Source organism: Mya arenaria, chromosome 9 (assembly GCF_026914265.1).
Source record: "Mya arenaria isolate MELC-2E11 chromosome 9, ASM2691426v1".
Taxonomy (NCBI): Eukaryota; Metazoa; Mollusca; class Bivalvia; order Myida; family Myidae; genus Mya; species Mya arenaria.
In genome coordinates, this window is record NC_069130.1 from 48,895,991 (window position 1) to 48,916,429 (window position 20,439).

At 35.9% G+C, this 20,439-nt stretch overlaps 1 protein-coding gene across 1 annotated transcript; it reads left to right on the top strand.

The window, feature by feature from the left end:
• Positions 1-1,916: 1,916 nt before the first annotated feature.
• Positions 1,917-17,924, top strand: LOC128246127 (tRNA pseudouridine(38/39) synthase-like). The gene is made up of 10 exons (XM_052964324.1): positions 1,917-2,053; positions 2,262-2,402; positions 2,768-2,828; positions 3,082-3,100; positions 5,038-5,143; positions 8,161-8,215; positions 9,389-9,637; positions 11,589-11,646; positions 11,983-12,038; positions 14,164-17,924. The coding sequence occupies exons 1-9, from the start codon at positions 1,917-1,919 to the stop codon at positions 11,991-11,993; spliced, it is 837 nt and encodes a 278-aa protein (XP_052820284.1). The 3' UTR covers positions 11,994-12,038; positions 14,164-17,924.
• Positions 17,925-20,439: the final 2,515 nt, after the last annotated feature.

Here is a 20,439-nt window from a genome sequence, read left to right on the forward strand (position 1 = left end):
ATACTGCATTGGCATTATTCAAGTTTTTTACATAATAATAGTATCATTATAAATTATTGAATGACTGAAAAAAACATTCAACAATTATTTGAACTAATATAAACTAAAAGTGTAACAAATGTCAGTATTAAGAGTATTATTATTATAAATTTATTTCTAAGTATGTAACTTTTTTACATATTTACTAAACAATAAAGTTTTGACCTGCTCAAAGCTACATGCAAGTTAACTTATTAGCTGATGTTTTTTCTTTAAAATTAGTTGACTGTAACCTACATATGAGGTCAATTTCAGGGTTAATAATCCTATGGTCTTTCTTACCAAGAAACTATTACGTATCTTAAAGTCACAGATAGGAAGTCATGAATATATAATATGTTGACACCAGATCACATCAAGCATATATGATTGGTCATTCTCGGAAAGAATCTGGAAAATGTAAAGAAATTGGATGCTGTTGTAAATTTTGCATATTTCACAAACAGGCATTTTTCAATCACAAAAAAAATCACGTTGAGATTTGCTATTAAATCTTAAAATATGTTTCGTATGTCTAAACAGGTATTATTATATCAATATTTCTCAGCAAGCTTTTTCTTTTATTTGTTATATTGCATTCAACAAGCTGAATTATGTTTTTTCATGTATTTGAGCTACTGTTCATGCCACTGTATGTGTAGGTAATTCCGGATTTAATTTTCGGACAAAACAAGGAACATAACGAGAAATAGTGTTGTAATATGAAAATCCCGCGAAACCGGCGATGAATGACATCTAGAGTGGTCCCACAACTCTACACTACTGAATGTTGTTATTGTTGGGTTTATATAGGTTTGCCCGCGCACCAGTTTGTGGGATATTTGCCAAACGAGTATATATTTTGGTCCCCAAATCATGGCAAATGCTGCGGGCGCTACAATGAATGACACTCTGACTATTGGATATGATTTTATTTCTTTGGTCTTAAATTGTAATATATAGAAATTGGATAGCACGCGTGTCTTGAAGATCTTTAATATATGAATGATAATAATTTTGATTTGATTTTATATACCTTTAAGTCGCGGGGACATAGGGTTTTGCTCGAGGAACATCAGAATTTAGAAGCAAGAGTGAGTAGAAGATCCAAGTGCAACACTCAGGCCACAATAATGCGTGTTTAGGGAATGTTTTTTAACATTTGGATATTCATTTTGTTTCCTAAACACCACTAGTCGACTTATTTAATCAATGTTAAATATTTTCTTCAACTGTTACTCCATAATATATAACACTGCATTGTTAAAATCCCCCACTAAAGTTACACATATTTTTTAAGCAAATACCTTACTTTTATTTCACTTTAAATGTGTTTCATGAAACACAAATTCTAACACTAATTCAGATCGACTTCTGTCAACAAAGCATCGCCATTTTGACAATCTAGCAGGTGCTGTTATCTTTCCGCTCAATATACTTAGCACTGGGATCTGTCCTTCTTGCTAGGAAAACAACAGGTGAGATATGGTCACGTAGAGTCGCCAAAACAAAAATTGTCAAGACTCTGAAGTGGCTGTTTATATGGACTAGCAATACCCCAGCTCTTTTCAAAAAAGACACCTTGGTTATTGAGCTATTTTCCTAAGTTTTATCCAGACAACTTTAAATTTCCCAGTTCTACCCTTTTAAGTCAAGGCAAGCGAGTCACAAGTACCATATGTAACAGGCTAGTGATTTATGCAAAAAGTTACAAACTGTGAGTTTTGTCACACCATAATAAATGCATTATGATGAAACATTCACAAAATAAATACTAGAAGACCTAATATATTATATTGATTATTTGGTATGATTATCAAGATTACTCAATTAAGTAAAACTTGGAACTGCTTTTATTATTGCCTGCAATTAACCTAAGTACAATTTTGCAGGAGCTGATGTCGAGAATCCGTCAGCTTGAGACTCATGTGAAGGTGCTTCAGAGAGCCGTAAAAGAAGAGAACTCTGTAGCTCCACATATGCCCCGCATGGCTATGAAGAGGAAAAAGAAGTTTCGTCCCATTGACTTCAACAAGTATATCACCTTAAATCAAAATTACTTTGTATAAATAAATGTTCACTTTCAGTTTGTTTACAAAAATGTTCAGGTTGTTTTATTCTTATAACTGAGTGCAGCCATGACATATATGATAAATATTTGTAATAATGTAACATTATTACAAATATTTATCATATATGTCATGGCTGCACTCAGTTATATATTTTTACGACTTCTTTCACAGGTACACCATACGTCATGTAGCACTGGAGGTCATGTACCTCGGCCACGACTACACAGGATATGCTGGCACAGAGGAATTAGAGCACACCGTTGAACGTGAACTGTTTGAGGCTCTTATAAAGTGCAAGCTTATTGAGTCCAAGTATGCACATTTTTCAGTTACTCTGACAAAAGTTTGATGTTCTGAAATTTGATAATGTATCATTACCCTAGTCATTCAGAAGGTGGAAATAATGATACTTTTAAAACGTGGTCTTTTTGAATTTGCATGTTAGCAACTAAATGATTTTTTTACATTACAATTTGTTGTCATACGCTCATTATTAAGATGGCCCCGCTTTCTTTTACAAGTGATGAAAGTTTATAACCGATTGGCTTCTTATGTCAAATTTTAATTGGTAATGAAAGCAATTTCTGTACTCTGAGGCTTTTTATAACTCGTTTAAATCACAATTAAAACGGTTTTTATATAAACACTGTAAGACTACTAAGAGTCTAATTTTTCAGAGAGTCAGTGCGTTACAGTCGGTGTGGTCGAGCAGACAAGGGTGTTAGTGCATTTGGACAGGTAACTCATTGAATTAGACCAATTTGAAATTTATTCCATAATATGACCAACGGAATAAACAAAATGAACATTTCCAGACTTGGATTAGTGCTTGTTTTACTTAATAACAATTGTCTTTAGCTTATATTCAAATAAATTACCTAATATTCCAACGAAATAACGTCACAACAAAAAAATAACAGATTTAGGATATAAACTTGCTGTTCAATCCAAGGGAGAAAACCTCATATAATAAGCTTTGTACTTTTTCAAGCCAAGGGAGAGAGCCACATGTAATAAGCTTTGTACTTTATACAACATATCTATTCAAAGTATATTTTTTTACGATTATATTTTTGCACTCTGCTGCATTAAAGATTAAATAAAAACAACTGATACAAAATTGATTTTTTATGCCCCCGAAGGTGGGCATATTAAAATCGCACTGTCCGTCCGTCCGTCCGTCCGTCCGGCTCTGTAACTTTCCCTTGTATGGACAGATTTTAAAATAACTTGCCACATGTGTTCCACATACCAAGACGACGTGTCGCGTGCAAGACCCGTGTCCCTACCTCAAAGGTCAAGGTCACACTTAGTGTTTATTCACAATGGAGTGCTGCATATAAGCACATAGAGTATAGGTTGTCGTGTCCGGGCTGTAACTTTCTCTTGTATGGACAGATTTTAAAATAACTTGCCACATGTGTACCACATACCAAGACGACGTGTCGCGTGCAAGACCCGTGTCCCTACCTCAAAGGTCAAGGTCACACTTAGTGTTTATTCACAATGGAGTGCTGCATATAAGGACATAGAGTATAGGTTGTCGTGTCCAGGCTGTAACTTTCTCTTGTATGGACAGATTTTAAAATAACTTGCCACATGTGTTCCACATACCAAGACGACGTGTCGCGTGCAAGACCCGTGTCCCTACCTCAAAGGTCAAGGTCACACTTAAGTGTTTATTTACAATGGAGTGCTGCATATAAGCACATAGAGTATAGGTTGTCGTGTCAGGGCTGTAACTTTCCCTTGTATGGACAGATTTTAAAATAACTTGCCACATGTGTTCCACATACCAAGACGACGTGTCGCATGCAAAACCCGTGTCCCTACCTCAAAGGTCAAGGTCACACTTAGTGTTTATTTACAATGGAGTGCTGCATATAACGACATAGAGTATAGGTTGTCGTGTCCGGGCTGTAACTTTCCCTTGTATGGACAGATTTTAAAATAACTTGCCACATGTGTTCCACATACCAAGACGACGTGTCGCGTGCAAGACCCGTGTCCCTACCTCAAAGGTCAAGGTCACACTTAGTGTTAATTCACAATGGAGTGCTGCATATAAGCACATAGAGTATAGGTTGTCGTGTCCGGGCTGTAACTTTCTCTTGTATGGACAGATTTTAAAATAACTTGCCACATGTGTTCCACATACCAAGACGACGTGTCGCGTGCAAGACCCGTGTCCCTGCATCAAAGGTCAAGGTCACACTTAGTGTTTATTCACAATGGAGTGCTGCATATAAGGACATAGAGTATAGGTTGTTGTGTCCGGGCTGTAACTTTCCCTTGTATGGACAGATTTTAAAAAAACTTGACACATGTGTTCCACATACCAAGACGACGTGTCGCGTGCAAGACCCGTGTCCCTACCTCAAAGGTCAAGGTCACACTTAGTGTTTATTCACAATGGAGTGCTGCATATAAGGACATAGAGTATAGGTTGTCGTGTCAGGGCTATTACTTTCCCTTGTATGGACAGATTTTAAAATCACTTGCTACATGTGTTTCACATACGAAGACGTGTCGTGTGCAAGACCCATGTCCCTACCTCTAAGGTGAAAGATACACTAAGTGTTTATTCACAAGGGAATTCTGAATATAAGGACATAACAGTGTAGGTTGTCAAGTATGGGTGGTATTTTTTTATGTTCAGAGGCAATTTAAAATAACTTGCCATATGTATTTGACACGTAAAGGCAAGATCAACTTTTCATGTACTGACCTTGTTCGTAGGTCAATGTCACATTCGGGGGCATTCATCACATACTGTGACAGCTCTTGTCTTCAGAAAGAATTTGACTAAATGCAACAATATATTAAGTAATTGGCACAGGTTATATAGAGGGCAGGGAATTGCAGAAAATAAATAAGATGCTAAGGGTGTAAAGAACACATGTAACATTTTTATATTGGTTAAATCTTATTAATTGAACTATAACAGGTGACAAGACCACGGAGATAAGGTACTGCCACGTGCTGAACAGGAACCTGCCACGGGACATCAGGGTGCTGGCCTGGGCGCCTATAGACCCAGACTTCAGTGCGAGGTAAGGGGGATGGAGTTGAAATTGATACAAAATCAGAATTGATCATTGGAAATTGTCGTTCAAACCCTTTCGATCAATTTTCCATATGTAATTGAAATTAAAACTTCATAAAGAGGATTAAACTTCATGGTACAAAACAATAACAAGCTGCCGTTTGATGTTTACTACTAATGGTAAAAACATGAATGCAAAATCTTCTGCTGTGTTTTGTTTGTAAAGAAGTATATATTCAAGACCAGTAATATTTTAGCTTAATACCAAATTATTAATACAGTTGTTGTACACTATTTTGCTTTTTTAGCTCACCTGTCACGTAGTGACAAGGTGAGCTTTTGTGATCACTCTTCGTCCGTCCGTCCGTCCGTCCGTCCGTCCGTTCACAATTGCTTGTGAACACAATAGAGGTCACAATTTTGACCTAATCTTTATGAAACTTGGTCAGACTGATCATCTCTATAAAATCTAGGTCAAGTTCGATATTGGGTCATCTGGGGTCAAAAACTCGGTCACTAGGTCAATTAGTAGAAAAACCTTGTGAACACAATAGAGGTCACAATTTTAGCCTAATCTCAATGCAACTTGGTCAGAATGGTCATCTCTATAAAATCTAGGTCAAGTTCGATATTGGGTCATCCGCGGTCAATAATTAGGTCACTAGGTCAATTAGTAGAAAAACCTTGTGAACACAATAGAGGTCACAATTTTAGCCTAATCTCAATGCAACTTGGTCAGAATGATCATCTCTATAAAATGTAGGTCAAGTTCGATATTGGGTCATCCGTGGTCAACAACTAGGTCACTAGGTCAATTAGTACAAAAACCTTGTGAACACAATAGAGGTCACAGTTTTAGCCTAATCTCAATGCAACTTGGTCAGAATAATCATCTCTATAAAATCTAGGTCAAGTTCGATATTGGGTCATCCGCAGTCAATAACTAGGTCACTAGGTCAATTATTAGAAAAACCTTGTGAACACAACAGAGGTCACAATTTTGACCTAATCTTTATGAAACTTGGTCAGACTGATCATCTCTATGAAATCTAGGTCAAGTTCGATATTGGGTCATCTGGGGTCAAAAACTAGGTCAGTAGGTCAATTAGTAGAAATACCTTGTGAACACATTAGAGGTCACAATTTTAGCCTAATCTCAATGCAACTTGGTCAGAATGATCATCTCTATAAAATCTAGGTCAAGTTCGATATTGGGTCATCCGCGGTCAATAACTAGGTCACCAGGTCAATTAGTAGAAAAACCTTGTGAACACAATAGAGGTCACAATTTTAGCCTAATCTCAATGCAAATTGGTCAGAATGATCATCGCTGTAAAATGTAGGTCAAGGTTGATAATGGGTCATTCACGGTCAATAACTAGGTCACTAGGTCAATTAGTACAAAAACCTTGTGAACACAATAGAGGTCACAATTTTAGCCTAATCTCAATGCAACTTGGTCAGAATGATCATCTCTATAAAATCTAGGTCAAGTTCGATATTGGGTCATCCGCGGTCAATAACTAGGTCACTAGGTCAATTAGTACAAAAACCTTGTGAACACAATAGAGGTCACAATTTTAGGCTAATCTTAATGCAACTTGGTCAGAATGATCATCTCTATAAAATCTGGGTCATGTTCGATATTGGGTCATCCGCGGTCAATAACTAGGTCACTAGGTCAGATATTAGAAAAACCTTATGAACACAATAGAGGTCACAATTTTAGCCTAATCTTAATGCAACTTGGTCAGAATGATCATTTCTATAACATCTAGGTCAAGTTCGACATTGGTCCATCCGCGGTCAATAACTAGGTCACTAGGTCAATTAGTAAAAAAACCTTGTGAACACAATAGAGATCACAATTTTAGCCTAATCTTAATGAAACTTGGACAGAATGATCATCTTAACATATGCTAGGTCAGGTTCGATATTGGGTCAACCCGGGTCAAAAACTAGGTCACTAGGTCAATTAGTAGAAAAACCATGTGAACACAATAGAGGTCACAATTTTAGCGTAATCTTAATGCAACTTGGTCAAAAGGATCCTCTGTATAAAATCTAGGTCAAGTTCGAGGTAGATGATTGCTGTCACTGTCATGATGTGCATCCTGCAGTGCCTGATGAGGGTGGAGATGCCCTTACAGATCCACTGGGGTCTGTGCCTGTGGTTGCTACTGCAGCTGGGCCATCTGGTTTGGGTGCAGATGAGCTTTCTAGCCCATCTGTGCAGGGTACTTTGAGAAAACAGATGGAGGTCAATACCCGCCTCTCTAAGCTCTAAGAGCCATCTGTGCCTTGTGATTTGCCTTATGAGTGCACAGGTGAGCGATACAGGGCCATCATGGCCCTCTTGTTTAAAAGAATACGCCACATATGATGATAGATTCAGAAATTTTGCAATCGATTATTGACAACACTTGATCATCATTTTATCCCTAGCAGTAACACTTATGGCTTTAAGTTATAACTTGGATGAAATCCATGCTCTGTAGGTGGAAGCACTACCGTAGTGCTTTAAAAACTTAATAGCAAGCCCATATAACAGCAGATCTGTGGCAGACTCTTGACTGTCATCTACTGCCTCATAAATGACAATGCTGCCCGTTTTTAGGTAGGGAAATTACAGGGTCACATCGATGGTGCATCTTAGGAAAAGGGTAGCTCTTACCTGGGTTTCATTCTGTTGATGCACTTTTTCTGCAACCTAACAAAGACTGATTCCCTTAATTTGGCAAAGACCAATGGTGTTGTAAATAAACATTGTACAGTCCACCCAGTATGAATGCTGCTATATATGGTATACCTAGTCACATGAAGGTGTTGTCACATAGCATTGGTGTCTTTAATGATGTGGAAAACTCTAATATTGTCAATAAATCTGAAGTTTTAACATATATTTTGATAATACATTGAAAACAGGCAAGGTCTGAGCAGTTCACATGTTTGTAGTACATTAAAGAATGGGGAAAGAGGATTCCTATGGTATACCGTCAACCAATGGTATCATTTCCGGTTCAGTTGCAGGAGAAGAATGTACAAGTATTTCTTCCCCAAAGGAGACCTTAATATATTGGTAAGTAATAAACCTGGGGCGGTATTCATAAAACATCTCAAGTCATTTCTTAATTTGAGTCAATTTTCAAAACGTTCATAGTCAAATTAAAAGAATTCAGTGTTCTTTTACATAAAAGTATGTATCTTGAATTAAAGCAATGAAAATGAAATATGTCAGATTGTATTAAGTTATTATGTGATAATTGACTTAAGATGCTTTATGAAGATCAGCCCTGGACATTATATATAGTATATATGCATATACTGTATAGTTTTTTTGTGTCCTGACTGTATCTTTGTCATATTTTAAAATGACTTTGCACATGTGTTCGGAAGATAAAGACGATGTGTTGATTGTAAGACCCGCATCCCTACCTCAAAGATAAAGCATGTCCGGTTAGCCATTGGTCAGTACACTCCCTTCTGACCTAGGCAATCTGGGTTGGTTTAACAGCATGTCCGGTTAGCCATTGGTCAGTACACTCCCTTCTGACCTAGGCAATCTGGGTTGGTTTAACAGCATGTGAGTTTGGTGTGTGGTTACCATGGTTACCAACCAAGTGGGTTTTCTCCAAGTACTCTGTTTTACCCCTCAACAAGACCACATACTCGCACAACCTTGTGCCAACAAGAGTGATTAATTTTATGTTGTAATAACTTGTAAGCTCTTGTTTAAGGCTAAAATGCTTAAAATATTTTTTGGGTAGCAAACTCCAAAGGAAACTAAGAAGATGCACTTCTACTCCCAAATAAGATGTACCATACTTAATTCAATTGTTTTAATTTACCAAAAAGGAAGAATATACATGTATACAACACCATGTTTCTTATGAAGGATAGCATGTTTAATTTGAAAGAAAGGTGCAGAAAACACTGTATATCTACCTTATGAAATGATAGTTGATCATTGTAAATCTATAGGACTCACCAGTCATTTAATATTTGTGTGTTTTCATCTTTTAAATACACAGTTACAATCTTGTTACCGGTAATATATTTTCCACAAATGCATTTATAGTAAGCAGCAAGGTTTATTACTCAAAATTTGTTTGTTATATATGTTTATGTATTGAATTTAAATACGAGTGTGACTTTATTTTTTTTTTGATTTTCATGAAATATTGATTTGGAGAAAAACATCATCTGAAGACTTAAAATTTCCTGATTTTATGATTTTTTTAATTCAACACAGCTCATGGAAGAAGCCGGCAAAAAATTGATTGGTGAATATGACTTCCGCAACTTCAGCAAGTTCAATGTTAAAGATGGCATTACAAACTATGTTCGAAAAATCATGGAGGTTGAAGTCAAGACTCTAGATGAGACCGATGACGGATTCACAATGTGCGAACTCACGATCGTCGCGAGGGCGTTCCTGTGGCATCAGATTCGCAGCATCTTCTCTGTGCTTCTTGTTGGCAAAGGGAAAGAATCGGTTGAAGTATGTATTTGGTTTTTGTCTAGTTATCTCATTGCATTGTGTTTAGTTGATAGAAAACATCTTAAAATTTGCTAATTGATGCAAGCCCACAAAGTAAGGTCAATACAAGTAATTATGTCACCCCCTTTCATGGGGAGACATATTGTTGTGGCCCTGTCCGTCGGTCAGTCCGTCAGTCAGTCTGAACGTCACACTTCGTTTCTGCTCAATAATGATGGAATTTGGTATGCTAGTAGTTGGTCATGACTGGTATTGACTTTTGGTTTACTAGGTCAAATGTCAAGGTCACCATGACCTTGAGGTGAAGAATTGGTTTCCGCTCAAATACTTAAGACCCTTCGGGTTCAGGAACTTCATACTTGGAATGCTAGTTGTTCATGACTAGAAGAAGACCCCTATTGATTTTGAGATAAAAAGGTCAAAGGTCAAGGTTACCTTCAGGTAAAAAACAAAATGTTGGCAATGACCTTAAGTTAAAAATGGTTTCTGCTCAATAACTTTAGAACGCTTTTTCCCAGAAACTTAATACTTGGTATACTAGTTAGTATGTGGTAGTATGTGAGTCTGTCTGTCCGTGCGTCTGTAGACAATTTCTTGTTAACGCGATACAGTCTTCAGTTTTGATTGTATCTGGATGAAAATTGTACAGTATTTAGATATCAATAAGAGCTCGGTTCCTTACCAGCCATATCCGCCCTTGCATGCCTAGATTATGGGCCTTGAAAGTTTTAAAGAAATTCTACTTTTAGTTAACCTATTTTTAGCCAGGTCTGCATGAGTGAATTCTATTTTTAGCCAAGTTTACATGTTCTTTACTGGTTCACAGGTTTGGTATACTTAAATTTGGAATGTTTGAAAATCTTTTTGTCGGAACCAGCTTTGCAAACCCTTGCTATTTTGATTATGGCATCACAAGGCTCAAAATATGCCTCTGGGGCCAAAGCTGGCCCCACCCCCTTATGACCTTCTTTTTTATTCTTAAAGCTTCAGCAATGATATTTAGACCATGTCTAATGCAAATTAGCATCAATGTTGTCCTCTGATGCCCTTGACTTTGACCTTTTGACCAACTTTTTTTAATTTTAGAACTACAGAAATTTTTACCATGAGTACAGTTTTGAAAGCATTTTTTTGTCAGATGACCTTTACTTGGCACATATTAAAATAGTTCATGCAACTAATCTGCTTACAACACTTTCTGGGCTCAGATGTTGAACGTGCAACGTTTTCAGGTAACCCAAACACAAAACGTGAACTATAATTATGTCTGTTGCCTTTTACCCATACATACATGCTCTGAATAAAAATGACCACAAAAGCCATGCCAGTAGAGCATAGGCCCTTATGGGCCTCTTGTTTTTATATCCTCAACTTTACATTCATTTTATATATTGGCTTATTTTCAATATACTCAAGTATGTATCAAAATAACAAAATATGACTAAGATATTTTCAATTTACGACTTAAATTGACTTAGATTTTTCATTGGACGGGTTCCAGGACTGCCAAAACCAAGTTAATACTCCTAGTGGCATATTATTTTCATATTTCAAATTGTTTATGTTATGTTGCAGTCGATCAAAGGATGCAAACAAATCAAGCAAGCATTTGCAATGGTCAATTTAAAGAAATGAGATAGTACAATAGCCCTGTTGTTGGTTCTTGAAAACATTTGGAGGATTGTTCAGATTGTTGTGAAAGTTAACAACGTGACTTGTAGACATAAAAAGTTGATGATATCCTCATATGTATTTGAATAAGACAGGTACTGTTAAAACAGCATTTGTTACAAATACTGCAGATCACAAGTGAATTCATTAATCTTCTAGAGAAGTTAAGACTTAAAAGTTAACACTTCTATAATTAATACTTGCTTACTTTAACAAATTTCTAAACAATCGGCCCAGTATTTTCAAAACAGTATTAAGACTTTCCCCATTCATGTTTCAGAATGCCATGAAGACAACCTCACCTCCCTCCAGCAGCTTTGGGCTGAGCATTCCATCAAGTAAGCAAGGAGTTTGACTTGCCTTATTAGAATTTGTTTTTCACTGGCATTTGTGCTGGTTCTAAAGCATGTAAAGTGGTGTTTAAATGATTGACAGCAGTCAATTGATTTATTTTCAACTTTATTTATTTTAATCTTTATTTTTTATAACAGTGAAGAAAGTAATATTAAATTAAGCTTAGTCACACAGTCACACTCATGTCATGTTGCGCGAGAGTGTGGTCTTATGCTGTGGGGGAAATAGGAGAACTCAGAGAAAATTTACTTATCCATCTTGCTGACAACCCCTGGCTGATCAAACTTTTATTGATAACATCTCTTCTTATTTTTTCACAGAGCAACAATAGTGAAGAGCATGCTGAATGACCTCGAGAAAGCTAAAGTGGAAACAGGTACGAGGTGTTCTGGTTATATTTATTTTCACACAACTTTTGGGATAGCTGAAAGCTGATGTGAGTTACTGATGTAAATCACTCTCGAGTCAGTTGCCTGAGCAGAAACCAGTACTGTGTCCTTTCTAAGAGGCCATTAGAATGTTCCCATGGTTTGTGAACCTGAGACCTGTTGGGTTACGGGCAGACACCTAAACCACTAGACCACTCACACCCTTAAAAAGGGCCCCTAGATTTGGAGAGATGTTTTATGCAATCTTTAGCTTGTTTGTTGTTCAATAGAAATTGTATCGCCATTCACTAATGTTGTCCTTACTGTAGGTCTACAATACCCTATATACCAGAAACCATTCAGAATATTTACATTAAACTTGGTTAGTATTTGACAAAGCCTGTTCTAGGGATGCACAACATTATTGATACCTAGTTCTGCAATTTATGGATTATCGAAACAGAAAGTGAAATAATAATGATATGAACAGAGAAACCTAATTAATTACCATACATTACCTATTTTTATTTCAACGATATATTGAGATATGCTTATGAAATATTGTTCTAGATCTCGATGCTAAGCCAATAATACCCGTCCCCAGCAAGTGCCAATACACATATATATAGCCCTGGATTAAAAATGGACAAGTCTTGGCATATTTATGTGTTCCTCCTGTTTATGAACCCTTTTATAAATATTCAGATATTTGACACTTATCTATGTAGTTAAAGTTGTAGTTTTACTTCTGACAAAAAACAAAATTCAAATAATGAGTTTTAAATTATGAAAGCCTTTTTGATGTGTAAGTTTTCAAACATTTTCAGGTTTATTATAAACAAAAAGTCTCATCAAGATGGCATGATTCACTTTACATGTATTGTAAGTTACAGTTGATGTATCGGACTCGCAAATGTTTGTGAGAAATTGTTACAAGAGTTGCAGATAGACTTCGGTGATAAATAAACTAGTAAATGTGCTTCTTATTCTTTTATCTACTGGAAATTGGATTTGAACTTATCTTTCTGTCATTTTTTCAGACTGTGACTTTGCGCCCTGGTGTGATCTGAGTCCCCCTTTACTGATGCAGTCTGAATGGCTCGTAGAAGACAGGAATCCTAAGGTGCTGATGGAGAGACAGGGAGGCTGTAAGTAGTCTGTACAACAGGGTTGGTCAAGTTCAGGAGTAATCTGAATATATGATCAATTATGACCAAATACAATTAATTGTCACCAATTTCAGGCTCAACCAATCAATTTTTGATTATAATTGATCATCGGAACATTGCTGAAAATAATCAGTAGTTGGAGACTACAATAATTATATAGAGGTCACTTTGGCAGTCTGTCAACCTTCTCTGTCTGTAGGTTAATATCATTTTAAGACTTAAACTACTTCCGAATCTACAGTTTTTCATGGAACGACTTCACATTTGGTAGAAACCACACCCATGATGAAAAGTAGTTCCTGACAAAGTTTTATTGACTTTGATTAAATCAGCTTTATAGTGTAATTGCCCTTGGAATCATCATATATCACATACTACCAATTGTAAAACGATTGATGTTTATTAATCACAAACTTGAAGAATATTCACTTGCCCAGACTTGTATTTGTATTCAGATGACCTACCATTGCACGAGTCCAAATGACTTAAAGGCGCACAATATAGGTTGATGCCAAAAGTATTTATTTTTAGTTTTGACTTGTCTAACTCATTTGACTCAAATGATAAAAAAGCATATAACAGATAAAAAATACTAACCTTAAAAATTGGGTTTGTGGAAATAATAGCGATGTGGCCACAATTTCCAGAGTTAAAAAAATGCAAAAATATTGCTATTTCTTTATCTCTATGTAAATGATATGCTGTTGTTTTTGGTTTTGATCATTAAATCAAATGAGATAAACATGATAATATTTTTATTTTTTATTTTTGAGTCAGCCTGTATTGTGCGCCTTTAAGCCTTTCAAGAGCCCATATTATTAAAACAAACACATTTGATAAAATGTATACATGGTAACTTACAGAAGCTTCTCAATTTATTTGTTTGTGAATGATGTAGAGATGTGTTTGGTGTTGACATGTGTATACTTAGGTGCATGAAATGATGCCAATTTTTTTATTACAGTGACCCTTGACGAGATGATAGCATCACATGAGTCGAGAAAACAGCGATGGAGAGAAAATGCTGAAATTGAAGTGCAGGACGATAGCAGTGAAGAGGAGATTACGTCACGGAAACGTCAACGGCTTGAAATTGATAAGCCTAGCCACATAGATGATAAGCCATTTTGAACATTAGATAAACCCAAGTCCGGAGAGAATAAGGATCCTCACATAATTTATGGAGAAAACAATAAAGAAGATGATGACACTGTAAGGGACATTGATGGAGAAACTACTGATATGAAGGCTGATAAAGATATCTGCGATTCTAAAACCTCTCTTAAAGATAATGGGGAGGAAAACTTGGAGACATCAGAGACTGGTATGAAAGGAGAAGAGAAAGTGAGAAGAAGTACACAAAAAGAGATTGGGGAAAGCTCAGTTATAAGTCAAACTGGGGAATGAGTCATTTCCTTTGATAATTGTCATGAGAAATTCTCAGTCCAATGATTAATTTGAAAAATAAGATGTTAATAAGGATTTTGTTGTAGAATACATTGAAATTTATTTGCAAGGATTAATGCTATTGAGAATTTTGAAACATGGATATAATGGAATCGTGTTGAAATACAAACTGATTGAGAAAAGTTATTTCATTTTTAAATTTACTGTACATCAGGTTACGATACTGACCAAATAGACAGAGAATATCTCACGACAAACACAGAGGTTAATAATGACACATATTACTTGATGACTTATACTGCAATAAGACATGGACTCAAGCTGCTCAAGGTAAAGGAAAGGCAAAGTGTTAGAGAAGAACCTGGATGAAGACTTTTACCAGTTGTATGGTAGAAGGTTGATATTTGGTGATCATTATTCCAATGTCAAGGCAAGTTGTTAGAATTAGAGAGGAGAGCGTAGTGGAGAAGGTCAAGGTTAATGGTGTTTATGACACTGAGGTCAATGTATAGAGAAAGGGACATTGAAATGGTCATGGTCTTAGATGAAAAACAAGGTCAATGTTGTTCATCACTCTTAAGGTCAAGGTTTGTTATTCAAGTCAGAGTGGAGAGAAGGTCATGGCTTCAGAGAAAAAAACAGCAAGATCAAGGGTTTTCATTAAGCTTAAGGTCAAGGCCAGAATTTCATGTTAGAGAGGAGAGAATAGTTGAAAAGGTCAAGGCTGTGAAAAAAAGAAACCAAACAAGGTTTTTATCAGTGTAGTTGTATATAATGGGTGCTATATGTTTGCGTTTCATTACCCTATGTGTGTACGGTCAAGGCCAGTAGTTTGCTTTTAACCATGTGAGCCACTGCAGTTGGACCAAAATCAAATGAATTGAACTGATATTCATCATTAATCTGTCACATAGACTTGAGTAAAGCATGTTTACCTTGTTTTCTTGTACTCTAGATATATGGAGTTATTGAGCATATGTCAGGCTTTTTTGTGCTTGTGGTAATTTTGACCACTATTTTGGTTAAGTGCTTTCTGTGTGTATTGGTTGCTGTTGATTGCCTTATTTAAAGAGGAACTTTTTTCAGATTTGTTAGTTCAGGTCAATTTTACAAGGCCATTATTTAATTTTTTCGAAACCACTGATAAATTGATTAATTCGCTAGGTTTTATATTTGTGGTCTGCTGTTGCATGAAAACTAAACCCTCCCAAAATGCAACATCATTGAGGGTTGCTTGTAGAAAAAGAAATAAATCCGTTTGGTCTGCTGGAACTTACAACAGCCTAGCTGGAGGTCTTCAATATGGTGTTTTTAACATGATCATGAACTTTATATAAAAAAAAATTGAAATATGTAAAATGTGTGTTTTACACATTGTCTTCTGTTTTATTGGTTTGTTAACTAAATTTATATTTTATGTTATGTTGCCATGGAAATGGGACCAATTTTTACATTGTATACTTCCATTGTTGTTGAAAAAGCATTAGAATATATGAATATTGATATTAATACTCCTGCAAAATAAGTTTGAAGGGAGGCGGTATATTGGAAGTCATCATAGGATTGGTCTGTTGGGGGGATAGTCAGTTGGCAAACAATTGTGGAGCGAACGACTCCCATAGTTTTAGAGATATCTCTGTGATCCTAGGTACACATTTCCACCATGATGGTTAATTATTGCCTTATATATTTTTCGTGGCCTGTCATCATCTCGTCTTACACTTTCAGTTACATGCCCGAAAGTATCATTTTTGGGCTATAATGGGGTTTGTGGAGTGACAATTCCCACAGTTTAATAAGAGGGTTTACTCTGATTATTGTTTAATTGGTTGAAATTACCATTATTATTAAAAAGTATTTAAGTGTATTAAAGTAAAAGACGAATACAAAAATGCGTATGTTCAAAACGTAAACTTATGTACCACTCCTGTCATAGTTATATACCTATACCATGTTTGAGAGTTACATTAACTCCCATATTGGAATGGTAACAGTATGCGGGGCTAAACCATTCAGTATCTAATATATTTGTAAAGAACAATGATATTCACTTATACTGCATGTTAGTTATTGAATGTTGCCCTTGACATCATGGTACCCACTACCCTCGTAATTGAAATTATACACTCACACTTAGGAGCTTGTGTATTATTTCAATTACACAGTTGTGGATGCCATAACTATAATGTAATATAGTTTTACATTACATAGGAACCTTTTACATATGTATAAAGGCTGATCATTACTGGCTCGTTAAACGAAAGTGCGAAGTTCATTAATCTCTGTTTAATTACAGAGTGATGTTGTTTTTTAGTGTGTTGTGAGAGTCATGTATGATGTCTGTCTTATCTGAGTCCTAACCATGATCCTTTCTATGAATATATCTTTTATCTTGGTATATCTTGTTGAGATAATTAAATTGACATTTAAAAGCTGAACACGCAAAAATATTTAATGATTGGTGAGTGCTTAAAGATTTACTGTGATCTATTATCGTCTCACAAGGTAGAAATACCTTGTCCTCTGCACCTTTATTTCAAATTAAACTCGACAACCTTCATAAAAAACATTGTTTTTGACATTTATTCATCCTTTTTGATATGTTAAACAGTTGTATTAATTGTGATAAATCTTATGTTGGAGTAAGAGTCCATCTTTAAAGTATCAATATATTTCAGAAATAGTAAAGTACTATCCGGTATATCTTGTTGAGAGAATTTACAGTAACTGTCATGACATTTTAGAAATAGTAATTTTTCCAAGAGCTGCCTGCAGTTCAGTTTAAGCTTTATTAAGGAGTTTAATACCGTTGATGCACGTTCTTTTGCCATAAAGTAATTAAGTACTGAACAAAGTGTAATCCACTTTACCCACTTTTTTCACTGTTTTTCGCGTGTGTGTTATCTATCCTAATATATTATATACAGTACAATGGTAAAAGAGTGAAGATGTAGATTATACCACATTTGAATGTTTTAGTGTATTATCAACACGGTTAAGATGGTAAAGGAGTGAAGATGTAGACTATACCACATTTTAATGTTTTAGTGTATTATCGACACGGTTAAGACAGTAAAGGAGTGAAGATGTAGACTATACCACATTTTAATGTTTTAGTGTATTATCGACACGGTTAAGACAGTACAGGAGTAAAGATGTACATTATACCACATTTTAATGTCTTAGTGTATTATCGACTTGCTTGGTCAAAGGGTACATCAGAATGTAGATATTTTGTGTTGTGGACGTGTAACTAATTTTGAATGTTAAATGTTGCCGAGGTAGTCTTCGTCATTCCAAATATACATTTTCAGATCACGTTGTATTTAAGTTGTAATGTATACACTCATTAAGGTACTCACCATGGCATGGTCTCGCAGTATTCATGTTCAGGTAAGCCATCCATCATCAGGATGCAAAGATGTGTTAGTGCATTAAGGTAAGCCATCAATCATTAGGATGCAAAGATGTGTTAGTGCATTAAGGTATGCCATCCATCATAAGAATACGATGATGTGTTAGTGCATTAAGGTAAGCCATCCATCATAAGGATGCAAAGATGTGTGAGTGCATTAAGGTATGCCATCCATTATAAGGATGCAAAGATGTGTTAGTGCATTAAGGTATGCCATCCATCGTAAGGATGCAAAGATGTGTTAGTGCATTAAGGTATGCCATCCATCGTAAGTATGCAAAGATGTGTTAGTGCATTACGGTAAGCCATCCATCATAAAGATGCAAAGATGTGTTAGTGCATTAAAGTACGCCATCCATCATAAGGATGCAAAGATGTGTTAGTGCATTAAAGTACGCCATCCATCATAAGGATGCAAAGATGTGTTAGTGCATTACGGTACGCCATCCATCGTAAGGATGCAAAGATCTGTTAGTGCATTACGGTACGCCATCCATCGTAAGGATGCAAAGATGTGTTAGTGCATTACGGTACGCCATCCATCGTAAGGATGCAAAGATGTGTTAGTGCATTACGGTACGCCATCCATCGTAAGGATGCAAAGATGTGTTAGTGCATAAAGGTATGCCATCCATCGTAAGGATGCAAAGATGTGTTAGTGCATAAAGGTATGCCATCCATCGTAAGGATGCAAAGATGTGTTAGTGCATAAAGGTATGCCATCCATCGTAAGGATGCCAAGATGTGTTAGTGCATTACGGTATGCCATCCATCGTCAGGATGCCAAGATGTGTTAGTGCATTACGGTATGCCATCAATCGTCAGGATGCCAAGATGTGTTAGTGCATTACGGTATGCCATCCATCGTCAGGATGCAAAGATGTGTTAGTGCATTACGGTATGCCATCCATCGTCAGGATGCAAAGATGTGTTAGTGCATTACGGTATGCCATCCATCGTGAGGATGTAAAGATGAGTTAGTGCATTACGGTATGCCATCCATCGTAAGGATGCAAAGATGTGTGAGGGCATTACGGTATGCCATCCATCGTAAGGATGCCAAGATCTGTGAGTGCATTACGTTATGCCATCCATCGTAAGGATGCAAAGATGTGTTAGTGCATTACGGTATGCCATCCATCGTAAGGATGCAAAGATGTGTTAGTGCATTACGGTATGCCATCCATCGTAAGGATGCAAAGATGTGTTAGTGCATTACGGTATGCCATCCATCATAACCATGCAAAGATGTGTTAGTGCATTAAAGTACGCCATCCATCATAAGGATGCAAAGATGTGTTAGTGCATTACGGTATGCCATCCATCTTAAGGATGCAAAGATGTGTTAGTGCATTACGGTACGCCATCCATCATAAGGATGCAAAGATGTGTTAGTGCATTCAGGTATGCCATCCACCATAAGGATGCAAAGATGTGTTAGTGCATTCAGGTATGCCATCCATCATAAGGATGCAAAGATGTGTTAGTGCATTACGGTATGCCATCCATCTTAAGGATGCAAAAAAGAGAAAGTGCATTAAGGTAAGCCATCCATCATAAGGATGCAAAGATGTGTAAGTGCATTTTAGATATTGACAACGAGATTATTTCTATGTTTAATCTATATTCCTGAACCATCATTTTATTTTATGGATTTCATTTTTGAATAACACCATAATGATGCTACTATTATAATATGATTAAAGTGAGTTAATATAACATTTATGTTATGATATAATAAAGGGAGGTAATAAAACAAAATTTAAATATGATTATTCAGCAATTTTATTAATATATTTATTTAATAAAATAATGTCTATATTAAAATGCTTTAACTAAAAAGAAACTGGAACTTAACGTTTTGTAACTTTTAAACAAAACTTTACCAGTATCAATTTGTTCCATTGATGTTGGATGGATTACCTTAATAAACTTTGTATGTAACATCTTGCTGTTTACTGAATCTATGTTATACATTTTGAAACAGAATATAAGGTAACATGTGCCAAACATCACAGATATACTTGTATGCATCATACTATTGCTTCAAGAAATCATTAAATTCAAACATTGCTGAATGTTGTTACAATTTATAAAAATCAGCAATGTACACTTTTCTAGTAAGTTCAGCGTTATGTAATGGTCAAAGGTTACCTGGCTTAGTGTTTGAGATTATCTTTTGTCTAATTGTCTTTTGTCAATAATGGCTGACTGCAGATTTACAGATTTGAGGAATAATACCATCCTATTCGACAAAATATAATTTCAAACACTATTTTTTTATCACTTAAACATCAGATATAAATAGATATTATATGCTGTGCGATGTCAAACTTACGATTTTTACTCAATGTGCTTTTTCAGAGAGGTGCTTTTATATGATGTTTTAGATATTTGTAGAATAATTTTATGGATTAA

What these genes read in the sequence shown, in the direction of transcription:
- LOC128246127 (XM_052964324.1), top strand. Translation starts at nt 1,917, where the DNA reads ATGTCGAGAATCCGTCAGCTTGAGACTCATGTGAAGGTGCTTCAGAGA. An exon ending in TGCAAGCTTATTGAGTCCAA is followed by an intron (nt 2,403 to 2,767) that starts GTATGCACATTT and finishes CTAATTTTTCAG; the next exon opens with AGAGTCAGTGCGTTACAGTC. An exon ending in AAGGAGACCTTAATATATTG is followed by an intron (nt 8,216 to 9,388) that starts GTAAGTAATAAA and finishes AATTCAACACAG; the next exon opens with CTCATGGAAGAAGCCGGCAA.